Source organism: Zonotrichia leucophrys, chromosome 7 (genome assembly GCF_028769735.1).
Source record: "Zonotrichia leucophrys gambelii isolate GWCS_2022_RI chromosome 7, RI_Zleu_2.0, whole genome shotgun sequence".
In the NCBI taxonomy this organism is placed as follows: domain Eukaryota; kingdom Metazoa; phylum Chordata; class Aves; order Passeriformes; family Passerellidae; genus Zonotrichia; species Zonotrichia leucophrys.
In genome coordinates, this window is record NC_088177.1 from 24,219,873 (window position 1) to 24,241,281 (window position 21,409).

The 21,409-nt window shown below is 36.1% G+C and overlaps 1 protein-coding gene across 6 annotated transcripts in view; it reads left to right on the forward strand.

Moving 5' to 3' along the window:
- The window catches only part of ATF2 (activating transcription factor 2), a 48,615-nt gene extending 28,554 nt beyond the window's left edge, over nt 1–20,061 (forward strand). For 5 of the 6 annotated variants that reach the window (XM_064717612.1, XM_064717616.1, XM_064717613.1 and 2 more), the window contains 4 exons: nt 2,999–3,148; nt 4,942–5,148; nt 10,750–10,855; nt 17,410–20,061. In XM_064717612.1, the coding sequence (XP_064573682.1) occupies nt 2,999–3,148; nt 4,942–5,148; nt 10,750–10,855; nt 17,410–17,636 (690 nt within the window). In that variant the 3' untranslated portion in view covers nt 17,637–20,061. Of the gene's footprint in view, nt 1–2,998; nt 3,149–4,941; nt 5,149–10,749; nt 10,864–17,409 lie in introns of those variants that run through there. The other variant, XM_064717617.1, reaches the window with a different exon arrangement.
- The last annotated feature ends 1,348 nt before the right edge of the window (nt 20,062–21,409 follow it).

Below are 21,409 nucleotides of genomic sequence, written 5' to 3' on the forward strand. Positions count from 1 at the left end.
TTCGCCTATAACCAAATAATACCAAAAAACCTCGGTTGTCCTCAAGTTTTTCCCCATAAAAATTCTTATATACATTTATTCTAATATATGTATCTGTATTCTTGATTGTTAAAAATGAGATTCTCATTGAATTTGGGGTAACTGTCATAAGAAGCACAACACTCATATAGTATTTTACTCCAGCATTCCATTTTAAAATATGAAACTTATTAAACACACAAGCTGGAAATCTCCTTGTGAAAATCTGTAAATATTCTTCAGATTTTCACAATGTGTCTGCATTTGTGGATTATTTATTCCTAACTACTTTAATTTCAACTTTCAAACTTTGTAATTTGAGATTAAATCTAATTATTTCCTATTTGTGTTTTCGTAGTACATTACATTTAACAGTGTAATACTCAAAAAGAGTTTGTTTACCTATGAATTTACAGGATATAATGTTTAAATGTTGGCATTACAGTAAATAAAGTCCAACTTTGTTTGCATGTCCCAGTGCAAACTCATCAGTTACCATGCAAACCCAATACACATCATTTTTGAGATGGTAACTTTGAAATCTCTCCTGGTGTGACAGCTTGAAGTAGAAGAGAGCATACCCTTTAACTGATTTGTACTTTCACTGCTCTCTTGATTAGGACTGATGAAAATTTGTCACATCTTGCCTAACAGCAAGTTATGATACAAGAGATACTTCTAAAGTTATTCAAGTCATAAATGAAAATACACTGCACAAAATCTTACCTTAGTAACATACAGAAAAGTTATTGTCGTATTGGTATTAAATACTTGCTAGTTTCTTTAGAAAACCATTCTTTTTAAAACTGATTTGGATGTGATATGTTTCCCTAGTAGTCCTGGTAGTGGTTGTGTAGAAGATTTTACAATTTAGACACCAGGATTACTTAAGGAGAGAGAGGAATCAGCCATCAATTTTGCAGTTAGATCATAGAGTTTGGTTTTAGTAATTTTAGTTAGACATTTAGAAAATACTTAAGCCTGCTGGAGACAGGGACTGAAATGTTTTTGTTAGCTTGTTTTTCCAAGGAGAATTAGGAAGGTACAAGTCAATTCTTGAGTTTAATTAAAGAGTTAACTATCTAAGGGCTTTCAGAGTGCTGTAAATATACTAAAAGTTATGGACATATTATCTTAATTTTTTTATTATCCTGATCTAATGCTTGCAGCTATCCTAAATTTTTGTTGTTAAATTTGAGCACTGGAAACTGCAGTAAATTTGGTTTGTGTAATTTTCTGAAGTGTCTTCTTTATTCTGGGAAATTTAGGAAGTTGATACAGTAAATGAGGTGAGGAACAACAGCTCATTTAGCTGTTGGGATTAACTCCTAATTTTCATGTGCACTTGAATGGTTCCTAACTGATGTAATGTGCTGCTAATTCAGTCCAGAGCAATCTCTACAGAACAGACCTACTACAGAAGTCACTGGCTAAAGCTTCCTCAATAGAAGGCCAGTAGAGGAGGGTTGGAGTGTCCTGGTTCTCTTTGTAGCCCTCAGTTAAGATTCCTACTGGTGCTTGGTGTGTGCTACCAGATCCATGCAGTGGATGGTAACTTGCCATATTTCAGACATGAAAATATTTTGCAGTTTTGACAGAGGTAATCTGCAATCTGTTGTTTTAATTGTAGCATAGGATCCAGGAAAGCCTGTTACCTTGGAAGGTAGGAGAGAGCCGTTCTGTATTTCAGACTTAATTGTTTAGAGACATTGGATACTACAGTTTATAGAAAATATCTATATAAATAGGTGCAAAGTTTTCTGTTTATTCTCAGCTGGCCAAATGCTGCCTCTCTCTAGTATTCTTAAGATATCCTAGTAATGTTAGTATGTGGGTGACACTTTGTTCGTATTTCAAAATATGATCTTACAAGATATCAGAATTTCCACAAATTTATGTGTTTAAGTCATTAATCTTCTCTTAAACTTGTATTGGATTCTTAAAAAATCTGGTGCTCAGTAGAAAAACATTTTCTAACACCATTTCTCTAGTAAGGTAAATTCTTCAGTAAAACCAAAAAAATTAATGATAAATTGTACAGTACTCATGGAAATTTAAGAAAGAATCTGGAATTACAAGCAGTTGTATCTGCTGAAATTGGACACTTTATCACTTAAGATTAAGAAATAGTTTTAAATAGAATGTATTATATTACAGTTTTAATAGATATCCCCAAAAGTTGAATGAAGTGTTTTTCAACAGGCAGTCAGTAAAATACTCTGAAATCATCCATCAGGTTGTCAGTAACTCTTGGGTGTATTATATACAGCTGAATTTGCACATTACTGTTCTTCATAGTGGCTGTTTGCAGTAAAGGAAGAACATCAAACCTTTTAGCACTTTTTTACTGCAAAGTAGCATGCTGTAGTAGTTAACTTGCATATTTCTACATAAATAATCTTTACATATAACCTGAAGATTCTTAGTGTTTAGATGTTTGTTTCACCAAAGATCTTGGCTTTTATCTAATTACCCATAGGAAGGATTGCAGAGGTGAGTATTTGTAAAGACCATGAATTAGTGGAGGCATAACAAGCTATTTAAAAATGAATAGAGATAGAGAACACCAAAATTTTTCAAGTGGAAAGATGCTTGTGTTCTGGTTGTTCCCTATTTTCTTTCATGTGTCATCGTTACTCTTCTGGTACTACCACCTTCTGTTTATGGCCTTCCACTCATCTGTTTGTGAGCACAGTTCACTACAGATGAGGCTTTCTGCTTACTTCTCCATACAGTTTACCATCCTTCCCTTCCTGGGATCTTATGTAAACTTCATTGCTCTTATCATGATTGCAGAAATTTACCCTGTTTTTAGGTGTATGCATAGGTCACTGTTGAAAGCCTGTAAAAAGAAACACCTCTTTGTGAGTTGGAGTTCCTGTTTCCAAAGTGGAAGTAACTGCTTATATAAATGATTAATCATTCAAGCTAGCATGATAGAATATTTCTTTTCTTTGTCTTCTTTATTTTCTGCTTTCAGAGATTGAAAGCAGCCTTGACCCAGCAGCACCCTCAGGTAACAAATGGAGATACTGCCAAGGGACATGCAAGTGGGTTGGTTAGGACTCAGTCAGAGGAACCACGACCACAGTCGCTCCAGCAGCCTGCAACTTCAACAACTGAAACACCGGTATGACAGGAGGGGCACGTGCCTCCTACCTACTCCTTTCATTTTGAAAATATATATATTTTTTCTATACTCTTGGTCTGTAAAATAGAGATTACAGATTCCTCTTTTAATCAATAGCTCTATAGCAGTAAAATGTTTTCAGGCCTTACATATTTTTAAATGCTTCTAAAACCTATTATCCAAGGTGATGATTTCCAAACAGGTAGTATCTATCTGCTCAAATTTAGAACTAAGTCCTGATTTCTGAAGTTCATTGTTAAGAGATTCTGTGATAGCCGAAATTTTTACAGCTGGTCAATATATATATATTTGAAAAAATAAGTGTTTTTATTTTGTGTTTCTGTTGCATCTGTTTTATGTTTATTATACTTTTGTATTGTAAGTGTGCTTAGAAATTTTTTTATTGCATCAGGTATCATGCTTGTGTTAATTTGCTTGAAGGATCCTTTCTGGGCTGCCACAGGAAGAGTTTCATCTGTGTCATTAAGGGTACTTCTTCATCCCAGGCTCTGGAAGGGGGGCTCTGGTTCTAGGTGTGTTTTGTTGTCCTTTAGGGATGGTAGATCAGAACAGGGGAGTAAAAGACAAAACCTCTAAGTCAGACTGGAAGTGGGCATGCTGCTGGAGGAAAGATAGACTTCCTGGTGGATCCTGGAGGATTGCAGCTGTTCTGTTTCTAAAAACCTCTTGGAATGTGTTTTCAAACTGCTTATAAAAAATCTCAAAGAGATACTTTCAGAATTCGTAACATAATATTAATTTTATAAAAGCTGGCCCAGAACTGACAGGACTTATCTGCAGTGAAAGCCTCAGATTTTTACCTTGGCCAGTGAAATCAAGTAATGTGTCAAAACAAGTATGTTTGGAACAGAACAGGGGAAAAAAGTGACCCATCGTAAAAAGATCTCTTTCTTAAAGCTGCTCTTTCCCCATACTGCCTTGAGGTTTTCTAAAGAATATTTTTCAAAATACCACATTGCAGAATTTTCAAGATGAAAATTGCTGTTTGATTGTCTTAGAGTTATTTTACAATTAGTATTAATCAAAAATAGCAGGTGTTTCATTCTTAAAACACTGATTTGAGTTCCCAGGGTTTTTTACTCTTAGCTATTTAGAATTAATGCCAAATTTATATGCCAGCTGATATACATGTTTGGAGCTTTTAATTTAAAAATAAAACTTTCTTGCTGCGCAGGACTGAATGTGGAGATGCACCTTTGAATGTCATGTGGCCAGTTATGTTCTAGCTTATCTCTTTAAAGGATTTTAAGACCCATTATATTGTTACATTAAATCATTGTCTAGGGTCTGTATACAACTGTGAAATTAGTATAATGTATAATTTATAGTGAAGTATTTTGATGCTGTCATGTAATGTGGGTAGATTAAGGGAAATTGTTACTCAGTGGTGGGGAACACATGAATGAGTAGGAAATTGCTATCTGGAGATCCAGGGATCAGAGAGTCTCAGCACTGCCAGCATTTGTCAAACAGCTTCTGTGTAGTGGGCATAAGCAATTGTGTCATTTTTCACTTGTGACTAGGTGTGTGGGAAGAGTCAAAAATAGAAAATTCATTTCCTTCTAAATCTAGCTTGAAAGCTATTTTGGATGCAATATGTTAATGTAAGATGATCAGGAGAGGAAGTATGGGTAAAAGATTGAAAAACATCCCTGTAGAGTTAAATGGGCACAGCTTTCACCTGAATGTATTTAGAAATGCCCTGAATGCTTTTCCTAGGATGTGCTGGCTGTTTACATCAGAGCTGTAGGTTAAGTCATGGCTGTTTTCAGGCATCACCAGCTCAGCCTACGCCACAGACACCGAATACAGGCGGCCGGCGAAGAAGAGCTGCCAATGAAGACCCTGATGAGAAAAGGAGAAAGTTCTTGGAGAGAAACCGCGCTGCTGCCTCCAGGTGCCGGCAGAAACGGAAAGTCTGGGTGCAGTCATTGGAGAAGAAAGCTGAGGACCTGAGCTCACTAAATGGCCAGTTACAGGTATACCTTTCATTTCAGGGAAAAATTAGGAAGTTGTTTTTTTGTTCTTACGCAGTGATCCTTGATCAGTGGAGCTTAAAACTTTGCATGAAATCGGAAGGATAAATGGTTTTATAACTGGTGGCTCAGCTCGGGCTTGAAATTCAGAACTAGTTGCATATAGCAGTAAAATTAGAGGATAAAAACATACTCATATTTCAAGATACGTAAATTTAGGGATCATACCCTTCTATCGTTTGTTCCATTTGAAGTAACTTTCAGGCTATGATACTAAACTGAGATGACAAGATGTGTTGGAATAAACACTCATGAGCAAAGTAATAGTCTTACCTTGAACACATCTTGCTCTTAATTTGTACCATGGCCTGGGTTATTTGAGTAAGTTTTGGGCTTATTTCCTTTGGTTCTTTTCAACTTCACTTTTTTTCCTTTAAAGGGAATGTAAGGCTTGTGAAAGGTGCCAGGTTGATATCAGTGGATACTGAGGGCCTCTTTTGCCCACAGGATGGGTACAGCAGTGGCATTGCAAATTTTAACCAGCAGCACCTAAATCCTAGAGATGAAGTGTGCTGTAAGAGGGTAGGGCCAGTGTATGTTGCAAGTCATTTTTCCACCTCATCTGATCTCAGAAAGTCACCATGTGAATGTACTTTTCCCCAGTAAAACAATCCATTTGTTTAAACTGCTATTAAATATTAAAGCACACTTTCCTAATGTTTTCCAGCAGCACATTAAAAATTGGCAGAAATTATTGTTTTCAAAATAAAAAGTCTAAAAGCTTTGTTTTGAAAGTTACTGAAATGAAAAACTGTGAAGCATTCATTTAGAAAATGCGGTGAGACTTATTTTGATATGTTTAAGTGTCACTTGTTTTTCTTTATCAGAGCTGTTCACTGAGTCAAATTCACAGATCATCATCTTCCTATGAAAACTCACCTCTCCTGCTGTTTGGTAGAGAAAACATCACAATTTGATCAACAGGAAAGTAGGGCATGTTGAGGTTATTTTTTATCATGTAATCAAAGTTACAGTGTATCAGTCATCTTCATGTTCATGTCATTAAAAATATTCAGCATCCCAGACCCTGAAATGCAAAAGATTCTTACCTAAGCACACACTCTGAAATGGTTTCCTGTGTTCCAAGAATCATGACACTCTGCACAAGCTTTAGTTAAATTTCTTACAAATATATATTCTTCTCACACCTGTTCACAGTCTTTAGACATACTTATTTATGCACTCAATTAAGTCTATTAATTACATAATAATATGTAGCACTGTAGCTTCAATAATCAAAGAAAGGGGTGAAGGAGAATTAAAAAAATCAGCCATAATTCAGTTTTTTGGTGAAAGTAATGTTTGGTATCATGTGAACTGTCTTTCACATATATATACAAAGTTTTATAACAAAAAAATCACATAAGTCCAATAAACAAAATATTTACAAGTGTTAATTCAGTAACAGTGAATTCAAGAAAGATTTTCTTACAATCTACCAAAAGCAAAACTGTTAACTGTAAAGAACAGAAAAACTTGAAAAGAAAATTGGATATCAGAGAAATAATTACACTGTGCTTTATGTGAAAACATTAATCAATCCTATATTTCCATAATAATAACTTGACACAGCTGATCAGCAGAGTGGGCAGTAATGACCCATGATTATTTACTTTATATTTAATAGAAAATTTAATAAGTTTGGAGTTTTGCCTTAATGCAGGTTTAGTAGGTCATTTGTAGTTTAACGTGTAAGTGGCCTACCGAGCTGAGGTTACCAAGATGTCACATTTCCAAAAGCAGGTTCATAGTGGAACACCTGCACTGCATTGCTGCTTGTAACAATTCTGACTCCATTCAGTGCTGTTACTGCCTTTTTCATAATGCCTGTGTCAGAGGTTCCCATGGCAGTGGGAAGGGCTTTAAGACTGCAAGCTGGTGACAGTTCGTATGAACTTTGAAGAGGTTTGCTTGGTTGATGTATGTATTTTTTTGTATGTATTTTGTATGTATTTTTTTCTGTATATTAACTTCTATCAAGTTCTTCTTAAAAATATTTGAAGGTAACTTCATTTTGAAGTGTATTTTTCAAATATTTGCTTAAAGGAAAATTTCCATCTATTACATCACCAGTAACATATATAGGTTAGTTAGGCTGCCTTTGTTACAGGTTCTGCTGTGTAAGTTTTTTTCATGCTTCCAATATTTTGAAGGTTATTCACAGTTTTGATTCTTGAGAACTGTGTTTTCTATTTGTTGTTGACTTGTTTATTGATCTTAAATTTTATTCCTCACCTTGTGTGGCCTCTGTGCCTTGCACAATCCTGCAGGGTATAAGAAGGTATTGACAATGCTCACAGTGGCCACTGAGCCACATTGTAGGATCAGATGCCAAAGCGCATTACATGTTCTGTATTTGGTCCCTGTTGCTTTAATAATCTTAAAAGGTGAAGCTTTAGAAGAATGGCCTGTCTTCCTCATGAAGTCCCAGTGGGTTTTCAGTGAGCAGCAATTGAGGGATGATTTGTACTGATGCTGCAGAAGTTGTTTAGGAAGGCTAAATTTTGAAAGTATGCCCATAAGTAAAGATCCTTTTCCATAGAGGAAGTTGCCCAAAAAGGAAGCAGGAAGAATGCTGTTTAACTCAGCCACAGGCAGTCCCCTATCCCCAGAAGTCACATTTACCTGTCTCTGATGATACTTTGAGTGATAACATGTCACCAGTGTTGTCCCATACCATGCTGAGTAAGGGCTAATGTGGTCCCATGGTCCCACTATTACATCTGCATTTTGGATACAGGGAAGAATAGGCATATAAAAAAGAATGTGTCATAGACTGTGTCCTCCCTTCATAAGAATGCAGAAGGGAAGGCATCTTTTGAAGGATGAAGTGCAGGTACAAGTCAATATACTTTCCTTCAGAAACTTTCTTTCTAATGCTAGCACATTTTGAAATGCAGGAACATACAAATTCTTCTCAACAGCATGTGAGCTCTATTATGTACTTCTTTAAAGAGTTGTTGGTGCCTGCGCTTGGTACTGTCTCACTGATGATGAGAACCTTTCCAGTGTGAAAATCTGAAATAATCTTTGTTCGTGCCACCTGTTAAAAGTGTTTATTTCATGTGTTTCTTGGTAGCCTGCTTTCCACAGGTTAACCACATATGTAATGACCACCACACATTCACATGTTTTGAATGAGATGGAAGGACTTAGTGTTGTCACAAGCAAATATATATAAGAATGGGTTCTAAACAGCCCCCTTTACCAGTTAGAAGTGGTTCTTACTGGTAATACATAAATGGCAACCAGATTCCTTTCTGTGACATTCCCCATCCCTGTGTCCAGCAGACAGAACTCAGTTCTAGTGTCACGAGTGGTGTGTGCATTGTATGTGGTACTGTTGGCACCAGTGTTGTTGTTATGGAGTATACAGCTACCATTGTTCTAGAAATTACCTCAGCCTCTTTCATATAGGAATGCTGATCCATGTTTTTCAAGTTTACTTTAGTAAGATAATGTAAGATAATGTATTGCTTTTGTATTTATGATAGCAGTGGTCTTAATATTTTTGATACAGCTGACATTGAGCTATAAACTGTATTATAAAAACTTTTCATAAACATATAATTTTACTTCCACAGATGAGCAGCAGCTTCATGCTTATATGTGCTGTTTGTATATAACATTCTTCCTTAAAATGTGGGAGGCATAAGAGAAAATTTCTGCAAACCTTTTCCTGATTGCCAGAGTGCCTTTGAACTGGTAGAACTATATTTCATAGTCTTGGACACTGTTGCTTCTGTAGGTCATCAGGTGTCTTAAAACTACATCAGTGTGGTTTTTGCTACCCAACCTCTGTCACTTCTGTGCAGCTGCCTGCATATCAAGATTTGTGGCTCCTCAGTAAGTAACATGGTGAACTAAGGGCAGACAGAGCTGGAGGCAGTAGTCCCTGTGCTTTCTTAACAGCCTAAGGTTTCAGAACATGTAGTGCTGCCTGGTAGAGAATTTGTGGGGCTTTTGGTTGGGTTTCTATCATTGCAAACCTTTTTGTTTGCAGTCACATTTTTCTTTCATTACAAATGTCTGTGAAGTCAGATTTTTGGCATCTTCCAGCTTTTGCTTTTAATAAAAAGTTTCTAAAGGGTATTGTACACATAAAAGGACTGAATAGAAAAGGAGACCTTACGAGGATTTTGCAGGTATAAAGGCTTCTAAATGGAGAGAGAGGGAACACAAAAGAGGAGCTTTTCTTTGAACAATCTGATATTTTAGTTACTTAGTGTAATTAAACCTAGTAAGTTCTGTTCTGGAAGAATTGTTTTCTTTTGGAATCCTTTAACTTGTAATTCATCTCATCTCTGGCTGCATTGCCTTATTTCTTGCTTGCAAGTAAATAGGTTGACTTTCTTGTAGTTTATTTTGCAGATAATTTCAGATGCCATCTAGTTTCCCTCTGCTGTTTGTTTTTTTCTTTAACTTGCTTCTAAATGCAGAAACATAAACATTTACTGAATAATTATGTCACGTGTGTGGTATATTACAATAATATGCAAAGGTATTTGAAGTAACTTCAAGTGTTAATAGAAAAGATTTATACTCAAAGTAAAATAACCCATGAAAAACACATATTGTGTCCAGATACGGGGATCACAAAGCATTACAGATAATTTGATTCATAAATATTTTCCTACTCTATAAGGTAAAAATGGGTCTATCAAAATGCCACACCATTCTTAATTTGGATTGTCACATGCAATGCAGTTACATAGCACTCCTCGTCTCTAGGCACCAAGCTGCTTTCCAGGGAGGGTAAGTATTGCAGCTCTCCATTTACAAATGGCCAAGTTGGAGCACAAAGCAGTGAAATGACCTTGCTCAAGGTCACCCAGCAGTGGAAAGGCAGAGTCTGGAAATGAATCCAGGCACTGGATTGTGCAGGTGCTGTCTCTTAGATTGCACTGTGCTTTAGCGACGTCTCCGGATTTTGTCATTATTATCAATGATTCCTTCAGAGACCAGTTTTATGTATGGCTGCCAAAATAAAAATCAGTCTGGGGATCAACCAGTATTTGCTAAATTATTTTCCACTACGTGAGATTTTATTTTTTTGAAGTCCAAGTATAAATAGAATCACTAAAAAATTATTCTGCATTGGCTTTTTGGATTTTCTTTTCTATTTTTCCCTTTTTTTAATGTTGGCCATGACATTTGTTAAAATGTGTGGAGCTAAATGTAGGTTTACTTTGATTAAAATTCATCACAAAATCTTCCAGAGGAGTCTTACAGTAGCTGGATCATGTGAATGAGAATATATGTAGATGCTGCATCTGCAAACTGAAAAACATATATTATATTTTTTAGGAAAACCCAAGCATATCCCAGTAAATGTAACAAAGCTAGCCAAGTTTTAGCTAATATTTGCATTTTCTAAGATAAAATAAATATATATATATATATTTGCAGTATATACCAAATTGAAACTGCTTGTGTTTCAGCTACCCCTAAATGAACAACTGAAAATCCTATAAAACTTAATGCTTACCTTCAAAACGTGTGTAGTTTGAGCCTGGTAAAGTACATAACTTTCTTCTCCTTTAGAATGAAGTCACCCTGCTGAGAAATGAAGTGGCACAGCTGAAACAGCTTCTTCTGGCTCATAAAGATTGCCCTGTAACTGCCATGCAGAAGAAATCTGGCTATCATAGTGAGTAATGTTCCATTACCTATAGCCTGAGGCTGCATCAATGAAATACTGCCAAAATGAACTGAATGAGCATTAAAATTGAGAACTGTGGTTCTAATATTACATATATTACATTAAAGATCTCTTTTTTTGTAAGCTTGAAGTTATTGGAAGATAGGAAATGTTACGTGATATTTAAAAATATATGTTTAAGTCAAAGTTGAATTGTTGCACAACATTGAAAGGTTTATGTTGGTTTAATGAATGCATATGATAATTAACATTTAAGGACTATCAGTTACTACACCTGCTTTGGAAAATATAATTAAAGTATTAAGAGCACACAATAAACCATTTTTTCTACTTTATCAAAGCCTAGTACAGTGAAAGGTCCTTGTGGGTGTTTTTTCTTCATTGTAATGAGATTTCAGTAGAGGTACTATAACAGCTGTCCCCATTTACCATAACATCCAGGATCAGTGAAGCCATTAAAATAATCAGATGCAGGTTCATGGCTCCTACTGTACAATGTCTTCTAGTTTGTTTTGATATCCACATTAAATGACTTCTTTTCTATAGAGAGGGTATTTTTGAAAACAGTTTTAGTATTGAGGAGAATACTGACACTGTCAATACCAATATTTTCTAGTCCATATTTTTATTTTAAGTTGTTCTATTTACTTTTCATCCTTCCAGCATTTTAAAGGTTAATTATGCTTTCCTGACTTGTAGCTTCCTTTTTGGCTGTGATACACAGTGCCAGAACCAGCTGCTGCTGCTGTAGAATAAATGGCCAATTTTGTCCATTGTACACAAATTTGTTACAAATAACTGAGCTGGGAATGCATTAGGCAACATTCATAATATATAACCCACAGCTTTCGTTTTTATGATTTAGTGATATTTCAAGATATTTGTAAATGTGAAGATTGTTTCTGCCATATGTAGCCACTTCATTTTAATTTGCCAGTGTCAGTAATTCAGGAGAATAAAGGAACATTTTGTGCTGCATGCAAACAGATCCTCAGGTGCTTGCGATAAAACTTAATAGCCACCATCTTTACTTGTAGTCATTGTAAGCAATTTCATCAGAATGGGCAATATTTTTTAATTTAAAAGATTCAGGAGATTTAGCAACTCTGTATTGCCATATATATTTAGAATACTGATTTTGTCAGTTTTGAGCTTATAAATCTTGGTCCTTTGATCTCCAGTCATTTTGACAAGACAGAAAATACCATCTTGGAGTAAATTGGAACAGTATAGAAATACGTTTGGGATTTATATTAACAATGATTGCTGCAGGGATGAGGCCATTATGGCTCCCATCTGACAGAACAACATAATTTCATACAGAAGCTACTAGGGGGATGGCATTATGCATGCAAGGTTTTTAACAAAAAACCCACACAAAAAACAAAGCATAGGTTTCTTAAATTTTGATGTTTTGAGGATTCATGTTCCTGAATTGGGATGTAAAATATTTCATCGTAAGTCATAAACTGTCAAAGTGATTCCATGCCAAGGATTTCTTTGTTGAAGGATTAGGGAATGGCCTGTCTAGTAGTGCTTGTTTTCAGCCCTCAGTAAAGGACTATGCTTCTGTTTCAGTAAAGAATACAAAATGAATCAGACCTAAAATGAATCAGTGGCAAAAGCCTACATTTTAGAGGAAAATAGTATTACGCAAGGAAATTGGAAGCATAGCTCATTTTCTTGGAAAGTCTGTTGAAGGTAAAAGCTTAACATGAATGATAGTTGTAATGCCATTCCTCTGAAAGGATTTTGTCACATTATCTCTGCATGAATATTGTTAGGAAAGTATGTTGGCTAAGTGACATATCCACAATACAGTTTATGAGAGAAAAAAATTGTTTCAGTCAATGTGTTCATGAAAATGGTGTTCCTATAAAGTGTATTTAAATAAACATATTACATTCATCAAATAATCAAAGTAGAATTGCTTCAAAAATGTAGTGAATGGTTTAACAGTCTTGTCTCTGGAAGAAATTGAAGACCCCAGCTTAAAGAGTTCCTGCAGTGCTGACTATTGTGCACTGCATTTTTGTGTGCATATTGTGCACACATTTTAACAGCCAAGTCCACAATTTGATGGCTTTTCATGCATTATGCCCTTAAATAGGAGCAAATAATCTATCATTTGGCCTTCACTTTTACATATTTTTTAAGATCTTTTGTATTTCCCAAACACATTTTTTTCTCAGGCCAAGTGAAAAGCACAACAATGCATGTAGCCCTTTCTTCTAAAATTGTTTTTGGGATTGTGTTTTCCTTATTTTAAAGTCTTGTGCCTGCTTCAAAAGAGGGTGTGATCAGGACAGAGAAACCAGAAAAATAGATATTTTACTTGGAGTCAGCCAGCTTAAACTTCTTTATTTTCCAGACAAGGATGCTGTTGGTTCTGACTGCATCTTCAGCTGTGGACTGGGAGAGTGCTCTGTATACAAGATATCTAGACGCTGTTAATTTATTTTTCAGTGTATCTTCTATACTAGATAATTTCTAAAAGTCCTCCATAAATACCCCCTTTATTTTGTTAGGTTTGTTTTTGGGCTTATAGTAGGACAAAGGTGAAAACTAGTGAGAAGAAAATGTGTTGTGGTATTCAGAGTTTGGGTTTTTTTTTAAGGGAGAAAGAGTTTTTTTAGATATTTTTCCATATTTAATATTCAAGAGCATTTTTCAAAACAGAGTACAAAAGAAGATAGATAGAGGCTGCAGTGTAGGGGGCGTTGAAAGGGGCAGTTTGTGTTCTTTCTGTAGCTAGTTTTAAAAAGCAAGATAAAAGGTGACCAGCCAGTTTCAGACCTTGAATGATTTGAACCTCTCAAACCTCTGTATTCCTGCAGCCTGTTCTGGACAGGCAATGCTTCTTCAGTGCCTGCAGGGGACATTCACAAAGGACAACTCTCTGGAAAAAAGCATTTCTAGGCTTAGGCCCCTCTGTAGTCCCTGCATGGCTTGATGAGAATTACCATGAGGCTTCTAATTCTTGTTAGTGATTATCAGGGGGTGAAAGGAATTCAGGATCATGTCAGTGCTTGTGTATCACTCCTGTTTTGGTTTAGGTGGGTTTTTCCTTCTGAAGACTGAAATCCCTCCCTCTTTGTTTGCTTACCTTACTTAAAGCTATTGGTAAGCAATGCTTACTGTGGTGGTAACACAAGAAGCAAATAGCAGCAATGTTTGGCTGTTTGAAAAGGGTACTTTTTAGTATATCCTCAAAAGTCTGTGCCTGTTTTGGTGCTCTTTAAATCTTCCCTATAGCCCAGTCTAGCCCACATTGTGTTCCATATCCATAGTGGCTTGTTCCTCATGACACAGCCTGTCTAGGAGCTACGTAGCCTTCAGGAAAGTTCATGTGATGTAGCTCTGTAAATTTTCAGCCTTCTAATATACAGCAAACATTTCTTTGAATTGATTTCTAATTTGAACTGTGCTTTTTCCTTGATGTGAGGCAAAGCAGGGGAAGCCATTAAAAAGCTAAAATGATTTTTTTTTTTAGTTGTTAGCTACAGTATGATTCTGTTATGTATCAGTCACACTCTTGAAATCACAGTCCTGTGCCTGGCAATTTTTTGGTCAACAAAGAAAAAAATTATCTGTCAGAATTTAAGTATGACTTTTCTGTCTTCTTCTAAAAACCTTTGTTGGTCATTCCCAGTCTTCAGGCTTAAGAAAACAAGCCATCTCTGTGATAGGATGACTTCTAAATGCTTTCTATATTCGTTGAGTAGATTTTCTTGTTTGGTTTTAATTCTTCAAATTGAGGGTTTTTTCAGTTTTGACCATTTTCCTGTAAAGTTAGGACTACATTAGGAAGGACATTGAAAAAAATTCATATAGCTATTCTTTAGGGTGTCACCTCATTTCTGAATATTGCTTTGTAGTTATTGCAAGGATTTATGCTTCCAGTCCAGTTTATTATCATAAATTAGTGTTAGCTCTATGTTTTATATAATCACCTGTCTGCTGTAGGCTCCCCCTCTCTGCCTCCTGGCATTTGAAAATACCTGAATTGTACACTTTTGTGTCTCCAGTACATCGTGTTTTTTTATCTGCTCTATTATATGAACACTGCTCTTGTACATTGGTGGTCACCTCTGTCCTCATCACTGTTTCTCACGTTGCTTGTAGGATCTTCCAGAACCCATCAAAGTCAGAAAACCAGGCCTTTCTCATGTTCTTTACCACTGTGATATTATTACAGACATTTCTTTTGAGTTCAGAAATGTGTTAAGGGAGACAGAACATGGAAGACCTTCCTTCTCTGGCCGAAAGATAGTGATGTACTTCAGCTTCTTCTTTTTCTCTGGCTCGTGGCATTTCAAACTAACCATTTTTATTGAGAATGAGGAGGTTTTGGACAACCCAGACATTGGGAATCAGCAAAAGAAGCTGATAGGAAGATTGAGATTCATAGGGGAGAATAACAGCAGTTCTGAAGAGGAGGAGCAGGTGTTACAGCAGAGAGACTGTATTTGATACATGTCATCCCACTTGCTGCCATTTCATTCTGTCTGAGGAAAAAATATGCTGCTCTCATAATTAGTAATGGAGTATTTTTCAGGAAGTGGCACTAGGGTTTCTATTTTTAACAAAGTTTGCATGTGTTCCTTCTTGCTTGTTTTACGTGAGGTCTTGTAGTCTTGCTGGGGTATGGTAAAGATTATATCCTGTTGAATACTTCTAACTAAATTGGCACTTGTTCTTATTCTTTCTGTTCTTGAATGGGCAAACTCTCCTAAAGGTCACAAATGCCTTTTGGTAATACCTTAATTTTCTTGTTGTATACAGTTATTATGAAACCTTTGGATATGCAGTACTTGTCAGCAGATCTAGTTCTGTGTCACCAGTATCTCTCCTTTAATGTTGAATGGTCTGTTATTTTAAAAAGTGCATGATCTATAAAACAGTTGGCCTTGTGGATAAGAGCATTGTAACTTCCAAGCTATTACCTTTTACTCTTTGCTCTTTTAGTGCAGTTGCAGGAGAGATTGCCACCTTGCTCCTGTAGGCAGTATTTCTGAGAAAAAAAAATGAAGCAGTTTCTAGCCTACCCATCCTTTTTGACCTTACCATTCTTTTCTAGAAGCAGTCAATAATAGAACAGTTGTTCTCAAGCTTTGAAGAGGAGTTTGTTCTTAGTATGCATAGGGCTGCTCCAAGATCTTTATACTGGGGTCTTGACTTGTTAAGTTAGTAAATTTTCTTACCCATAGCTAGCATGTCATATAAACCTCAGTAAAACATAAACTTTATTTCACTATTGGTTTTTCACACTTAATGTTCTTTTTAGCTGCTGCTGTTAGCCTGTTTTTTTTGTGGAAATGTGGACATGATTCCACAGCACTGCTTGTCTCCCATGGTAGTGTCATCCTCTCCCATTGTTTCTCTGAGGCACTTCTGAACTTGTATGCCAATCTCAAGCAAATCTGGAAGGGACTGCAAAGACAAGACTAGAGAAGATCAAGCTTTATTCCATTGCTTTGTCCCAAGCAATAGTTCATGCCTGCTTCTGGCTATGTTTGTGTCAGGGTAGTCAGTAGTAGTTTAAAAGGGACTTCTAATATGCTACCTGGATGCTGGTTTTGGTCTGTTTATAAAACTGCTGTGAAAAGTACTTGCAAACATTAAGTAGGACAAAGTGATATAAAAAAGTTACAATTAAATTCAGCATTAGTATTTCTATTTTTGAGTGAAAAACAGTAGGATAATTTTCTGTTCTTGGTTTTTTAGTTTTGAATTCAAACTTTTAGTTTGGCAGTGTTTGCATAATACCTTGGCTAACTTCTGCAGCTCTGGAAAAAAGGATGATTTTAGCATGACTAGAATGTCTGTGCAAGAGGGACATGTTAAGTCATGATAATTTTGGAAATTTTATTTTTGCACAGTGGTAATTTTTTTAACCTGCTTACCCTCTGTCATGGGAAAAAATGATGTAATTCTGTGGCTAATTCACTTTGGTTATGTGGAGAACACCTGAAATATTCCAAAAATATTTTTAAGCCAGCTTTAATGATTTTAAAACCTATTAAGAGGCATTTGTAAAATTATGGAACTTCATTCTGTTAAAAGAATGGAGGCTAAATACTCATGTAAGCATTGTCCAGTAAATATAGTGGTGTAAGTAATATTTTTTCAGATATCTTAGTCATGATGGCAAGTATTTATTACTGAATGTAGAATTATTCTTGTTTGATTACTAAGCAGACACAATAAATAGCATTTTGTAGTCTGTGAATAATGTTTACTGATGTGAACAAGCATCATTAGAATTAGGCATAGTACCCACTGGCTGATTTACTAGGCAGGAAATTTCAATCATGGCCTTGAAGATGTGAAAATGCTCTGGTTTCCTGAATAGTCCATACCGCAGTCTGTTTTTTCTGCTTGCAAAATAGTATTTTCTTTTTAAAAAATGGAAATAAGCTTATTTTGCAATTCGTGCTGCATTACAGCAGGAGTGTTAGCTATTTAGGGGGTGATTGCTGTGGCTGGGAGGCGGTGGGTGCGTTCCAGCCCAGAATAAATGAGCTGCTGTTGTTGCTCAGCTGCAGACAAGGACGACAGCTCGGAGGACATCTCGGTGCCCAGCAGCCCGCACACGGAGGCGATCCAGCACAGCTCCGTCAGCACTTCCAACGGCGTCAGCTCCACGTCCAAGGCGGAGGCCGTGGCCACCTCGGTGCTCACGCAGATGGCGGACCAGAGCACGGAGCCCGTGCTGTCCCAGATCGTCCTGGCGCCTCCCTCCCAGGCCCAGCCCTCGGGAAGTTGATTACAAACTTGCTTGCATCAGTTCCTTAGATACACATCTGTGACTTTAAAGGGAAACCAACAACAGACCAGTCTCCATCTAGGAGAAATTGTAGCTTAAAATTATTCGTTTTTAAAAATCCAACTTAAATTTGGCTTTAACGATTGGCAGGTGGAAATAAGACGGAACACCAGTTCTAGTCTCTTTGCGAAAGACTTTTTTTTTAAGTATTAGTTTTACTAGTTATTTTTTGTGCTTAATGTGTAAAGTGTGTGTACAGTACAATGTGGTTTATTTCATTTTTAATTTGGTATTATTTTAACAAACATTGGGGTGAATTACTAAAGGTCATCCCCAAGACTGTGATAGGAATATTATGTGACATTTTTATACCAAAGTTCTGCATAGTCCCTATTGACTTTGTAAAGTTAGCAAGGTCATAAAGCACTAGGCAAGAGAAAGACAGTAACAGTAAATTTGCTTTTAGTCTTTTTGCCTTTTTGTTGTTTTGCACATTATGAGAGGAAGAACATTGGAAGAAAAACATTTGGGTTTTTTTATGTATAGCATTTTGGTTGGCTTTTAACTGTTGGGGTCTTTAATTTGTTTAATAGGGCCAGTACAGTATATGAGATACAGTACTTATGCACATACCAATCCTAGATGAGGATCATTACTAAATAGATTTGATTTTTTTTTTTTTAATTGATGTCAGGTGGGTTTTTTTCCCACTCCAACACTTGATTCTGGTGGGAGGAGAGCTTTAATTCTCCAGTCAGAATAGATATCTATAACCACCCCTTGTTGCTAGGCTGAAACCAGTAAGCATATTGTAAAATACAGGGTTATCAAGTATGGAATACTTGTTATTCCAAAGTAGGTTGTATTTTGTGGATTTTTGAGTCGCAGACTAAGGAGTTTACTCATGGTTTTGGATGCCAGAAAAGCCTAAAATCCTTCTTCAGACAACTCGACTTTTTTTTGTCATTGTCTTGTATTTGCAAGCTAACTTGTACTTAATTCTTGTGTAAGCACTGTCATCTTTTAGTAGCAAAAATTTTGATACCTTTCTTGTGGAAAAAAAAAATCAGTATCTACCGTATCTTGGAAACAATGTAATTATAATGTGGTGTGTGTGGTGTGTGTGTGAGAATGGTTCAGTAGTTAATGCCAGCAGTCTTTTGCTTGAATGTTTAAAGATGCCTTCAATGTGATGCTGGCTGATAGGTGATTGCAGTTTTAAAATGTTATTTACTGTGCGAACTTGGATAACTAACATTCCATGATGTAGTTTGTTTCTGATGAGATGATTGTAGGTACACTTTTTCTCATTATCCAATCATCTGTAGGATACTGAGTTTTTTAAATGTGCCATTATCTATTTTGATTCTGTACTCATGTTCAAAATACAGTACAATATTTTACAATAGATTAAGTTGTTTTAAAAAAAGTAGATGTGTGCTTTCAGGTCGGAAAACTTTGTATAATAGCAAAAACAGATGCATAGTAGCAACTGGCAGTAAAGCAGGATTCCATTATGTATATAACAAAGATTTAATGCATTTATAATGGGTTGTGTAGTTCATTTGCTCTTCCTTCTCCACACTATACCATGCGTTTTTTAAGTGTCAGTGCCATCAGATTTCTATTCGGTTCAGTTTTAAATCTAAAAATGTAATTGATTCACAGGAAAATATAATTTCTGCAATATATATACAACCATACTGTACTGAAAACTGGACAAAGTATCTTAAGTCATATATGTATCATTGCAGGGCTTTAAGCATGAAAATATTAGGGAATTTAAATATTTTGTATTTTAAAACTAAGAAAGTTGTGTTGATAACCTCATGTGTTTAAAAGTCTTACTTTCCCAATTTCAAGATAAAAAGTTGTAACAGTTATTGAACGTTTCCAGGATGGTTAAATACAATGGACCTCTCACGAGAAAGAAATGAATTGCAAAGGCACAAAGTGTGAATTCTGCAAGAAAGCTCTACAGTCACTTTTCATTGTAGGTTTGGTGGACTAGATGCGGCCTCATTGATCATACTATAATTTGCCCTCCTAAACACAAAGGCTTTTAAATCATATAAGTGGAGTTTTTTTATAACAAAACTGTTGCGCTTGTAAAATAAGTCTACATAAGTGTATAGGAGATGTGTAAACAGTTAATGAATTTAACAGTGGGGCTGGAAAAAGAACCATTAAAATCTGTGTTCAGCAAATAGAGAACAGGTATTAGCCGTACTACCATGGATTCCGTTTTGAGACGTTGTCACACTACTTCTGTACTTAGCATTTTGGGTCTTTACATTTGACATGTTTCACAAACTGTACTGTTTTCTTTTATGTGCAGTTTGCATGAGTAAATCATCAAAGAGAATAAAATCTATCTTTAAGTTATGTTCCTATTTTAATGAAATTATAATTGTTCTAAAAGGCCGCTCTGTCTTCAGCCTTCTTTCTTCATCCTTGCAATTATCGGTGTTTTTCTGGAAGTCATTACTGTAATGTCAAAGTAATGTTATGTAAATGAGAACACGTATGTTTCTTGAGAAAATAAGGTAAATACCATTGCTCTGCAGCTGAGCTCCAGCAGCTGCTGAGGAACAAGCATTGTATCATTAGTTCCACGAGCCCAAGGTAATCCACAGATAAATGAGTTCATAAACATAGCTTGGTGATCCCAGATGTTGCTCAGCCATTCCTGGTTGCCCTGAGTTCCACAGCAAAAGCACTGTGTGTAATTACAATTTCCACCTGACTTCCAGTTATTTTAATCTTATTTCAATACACATGAAGCCAGAAATAACAGCTGTAATCAAATAAATGGCTCACAGTTGTGTTGTCAAGGGTTCAGAAAAAATCATGCCCTCACACCTGATGTTTAGAATAGTAAAAATGGTTTGGGCTTATTTATGGATGTTGGAAACGTGTGGAATGACACATTCTGTTATCATTTGAAAGCTTGTGCCAGAGCCCCAGTACGAAGGTTTTGAAGGAAATGAAGGAGTAAAGTTGCTGTGTGTCTGCATTTGTTCCATGTATGGACCAAATGAAGTGAAGCTGCACACAACTTCTAACCCAATGAGAAAAATGTGTGAGGCCTCCCTTGCTTCACTACGTTCTTTTTCTGACTATGAGTTGTGCTGGTGACTCCAGAGGAGCAAAAGGCTTTATAACACGGGTACTCTGGGTGAGGGGAGGAGAACCAGCCCACTTCTTAATGTCTGTGCTATAAAAAGACTCAGGTTTATATCTTAATTGTTCATTTTAAGTAAGGGATTTTTTCTGTTTGCAATGGTAAGAGTGGCTGGGCCTCTAAAAGGAAGATATTGCACTGAGAGAAGGAGATGACAGAAGTGTGGGATGAACAGTGATTTCAGCTACCTGAATTACAGGAGTAATTTGCTTAGAGACAGACACAAACATTTTAATTGGTCATCATAAATGATAATGAGGAGAAAGCATAGTGAAATTAAGTGCATCCTAATAAAGTAAGGTATGTTAAATTGCACTGAAGGAAACTTGAGCAATGCTTCTTGACATGATTAATATACTCATGACAATGTGTCTAATGAAGGCTGTTTGCATTTATATGCTTCCTGTTGCTTCCCTCAGTAGAGACATAATTGGAACTGTGCTCGTTTACGCTGCAGAGCAGTCAGTGTAAGATTGGTTTGCAATAGTCTTTACATCTGTTTTTAACCATTGTATCAAAAGTAACACAGGTAGGATTTATTTAACTTGTGTTGTGTAATGCTGTGTGGAGTTGATTTGAACGATTTTAT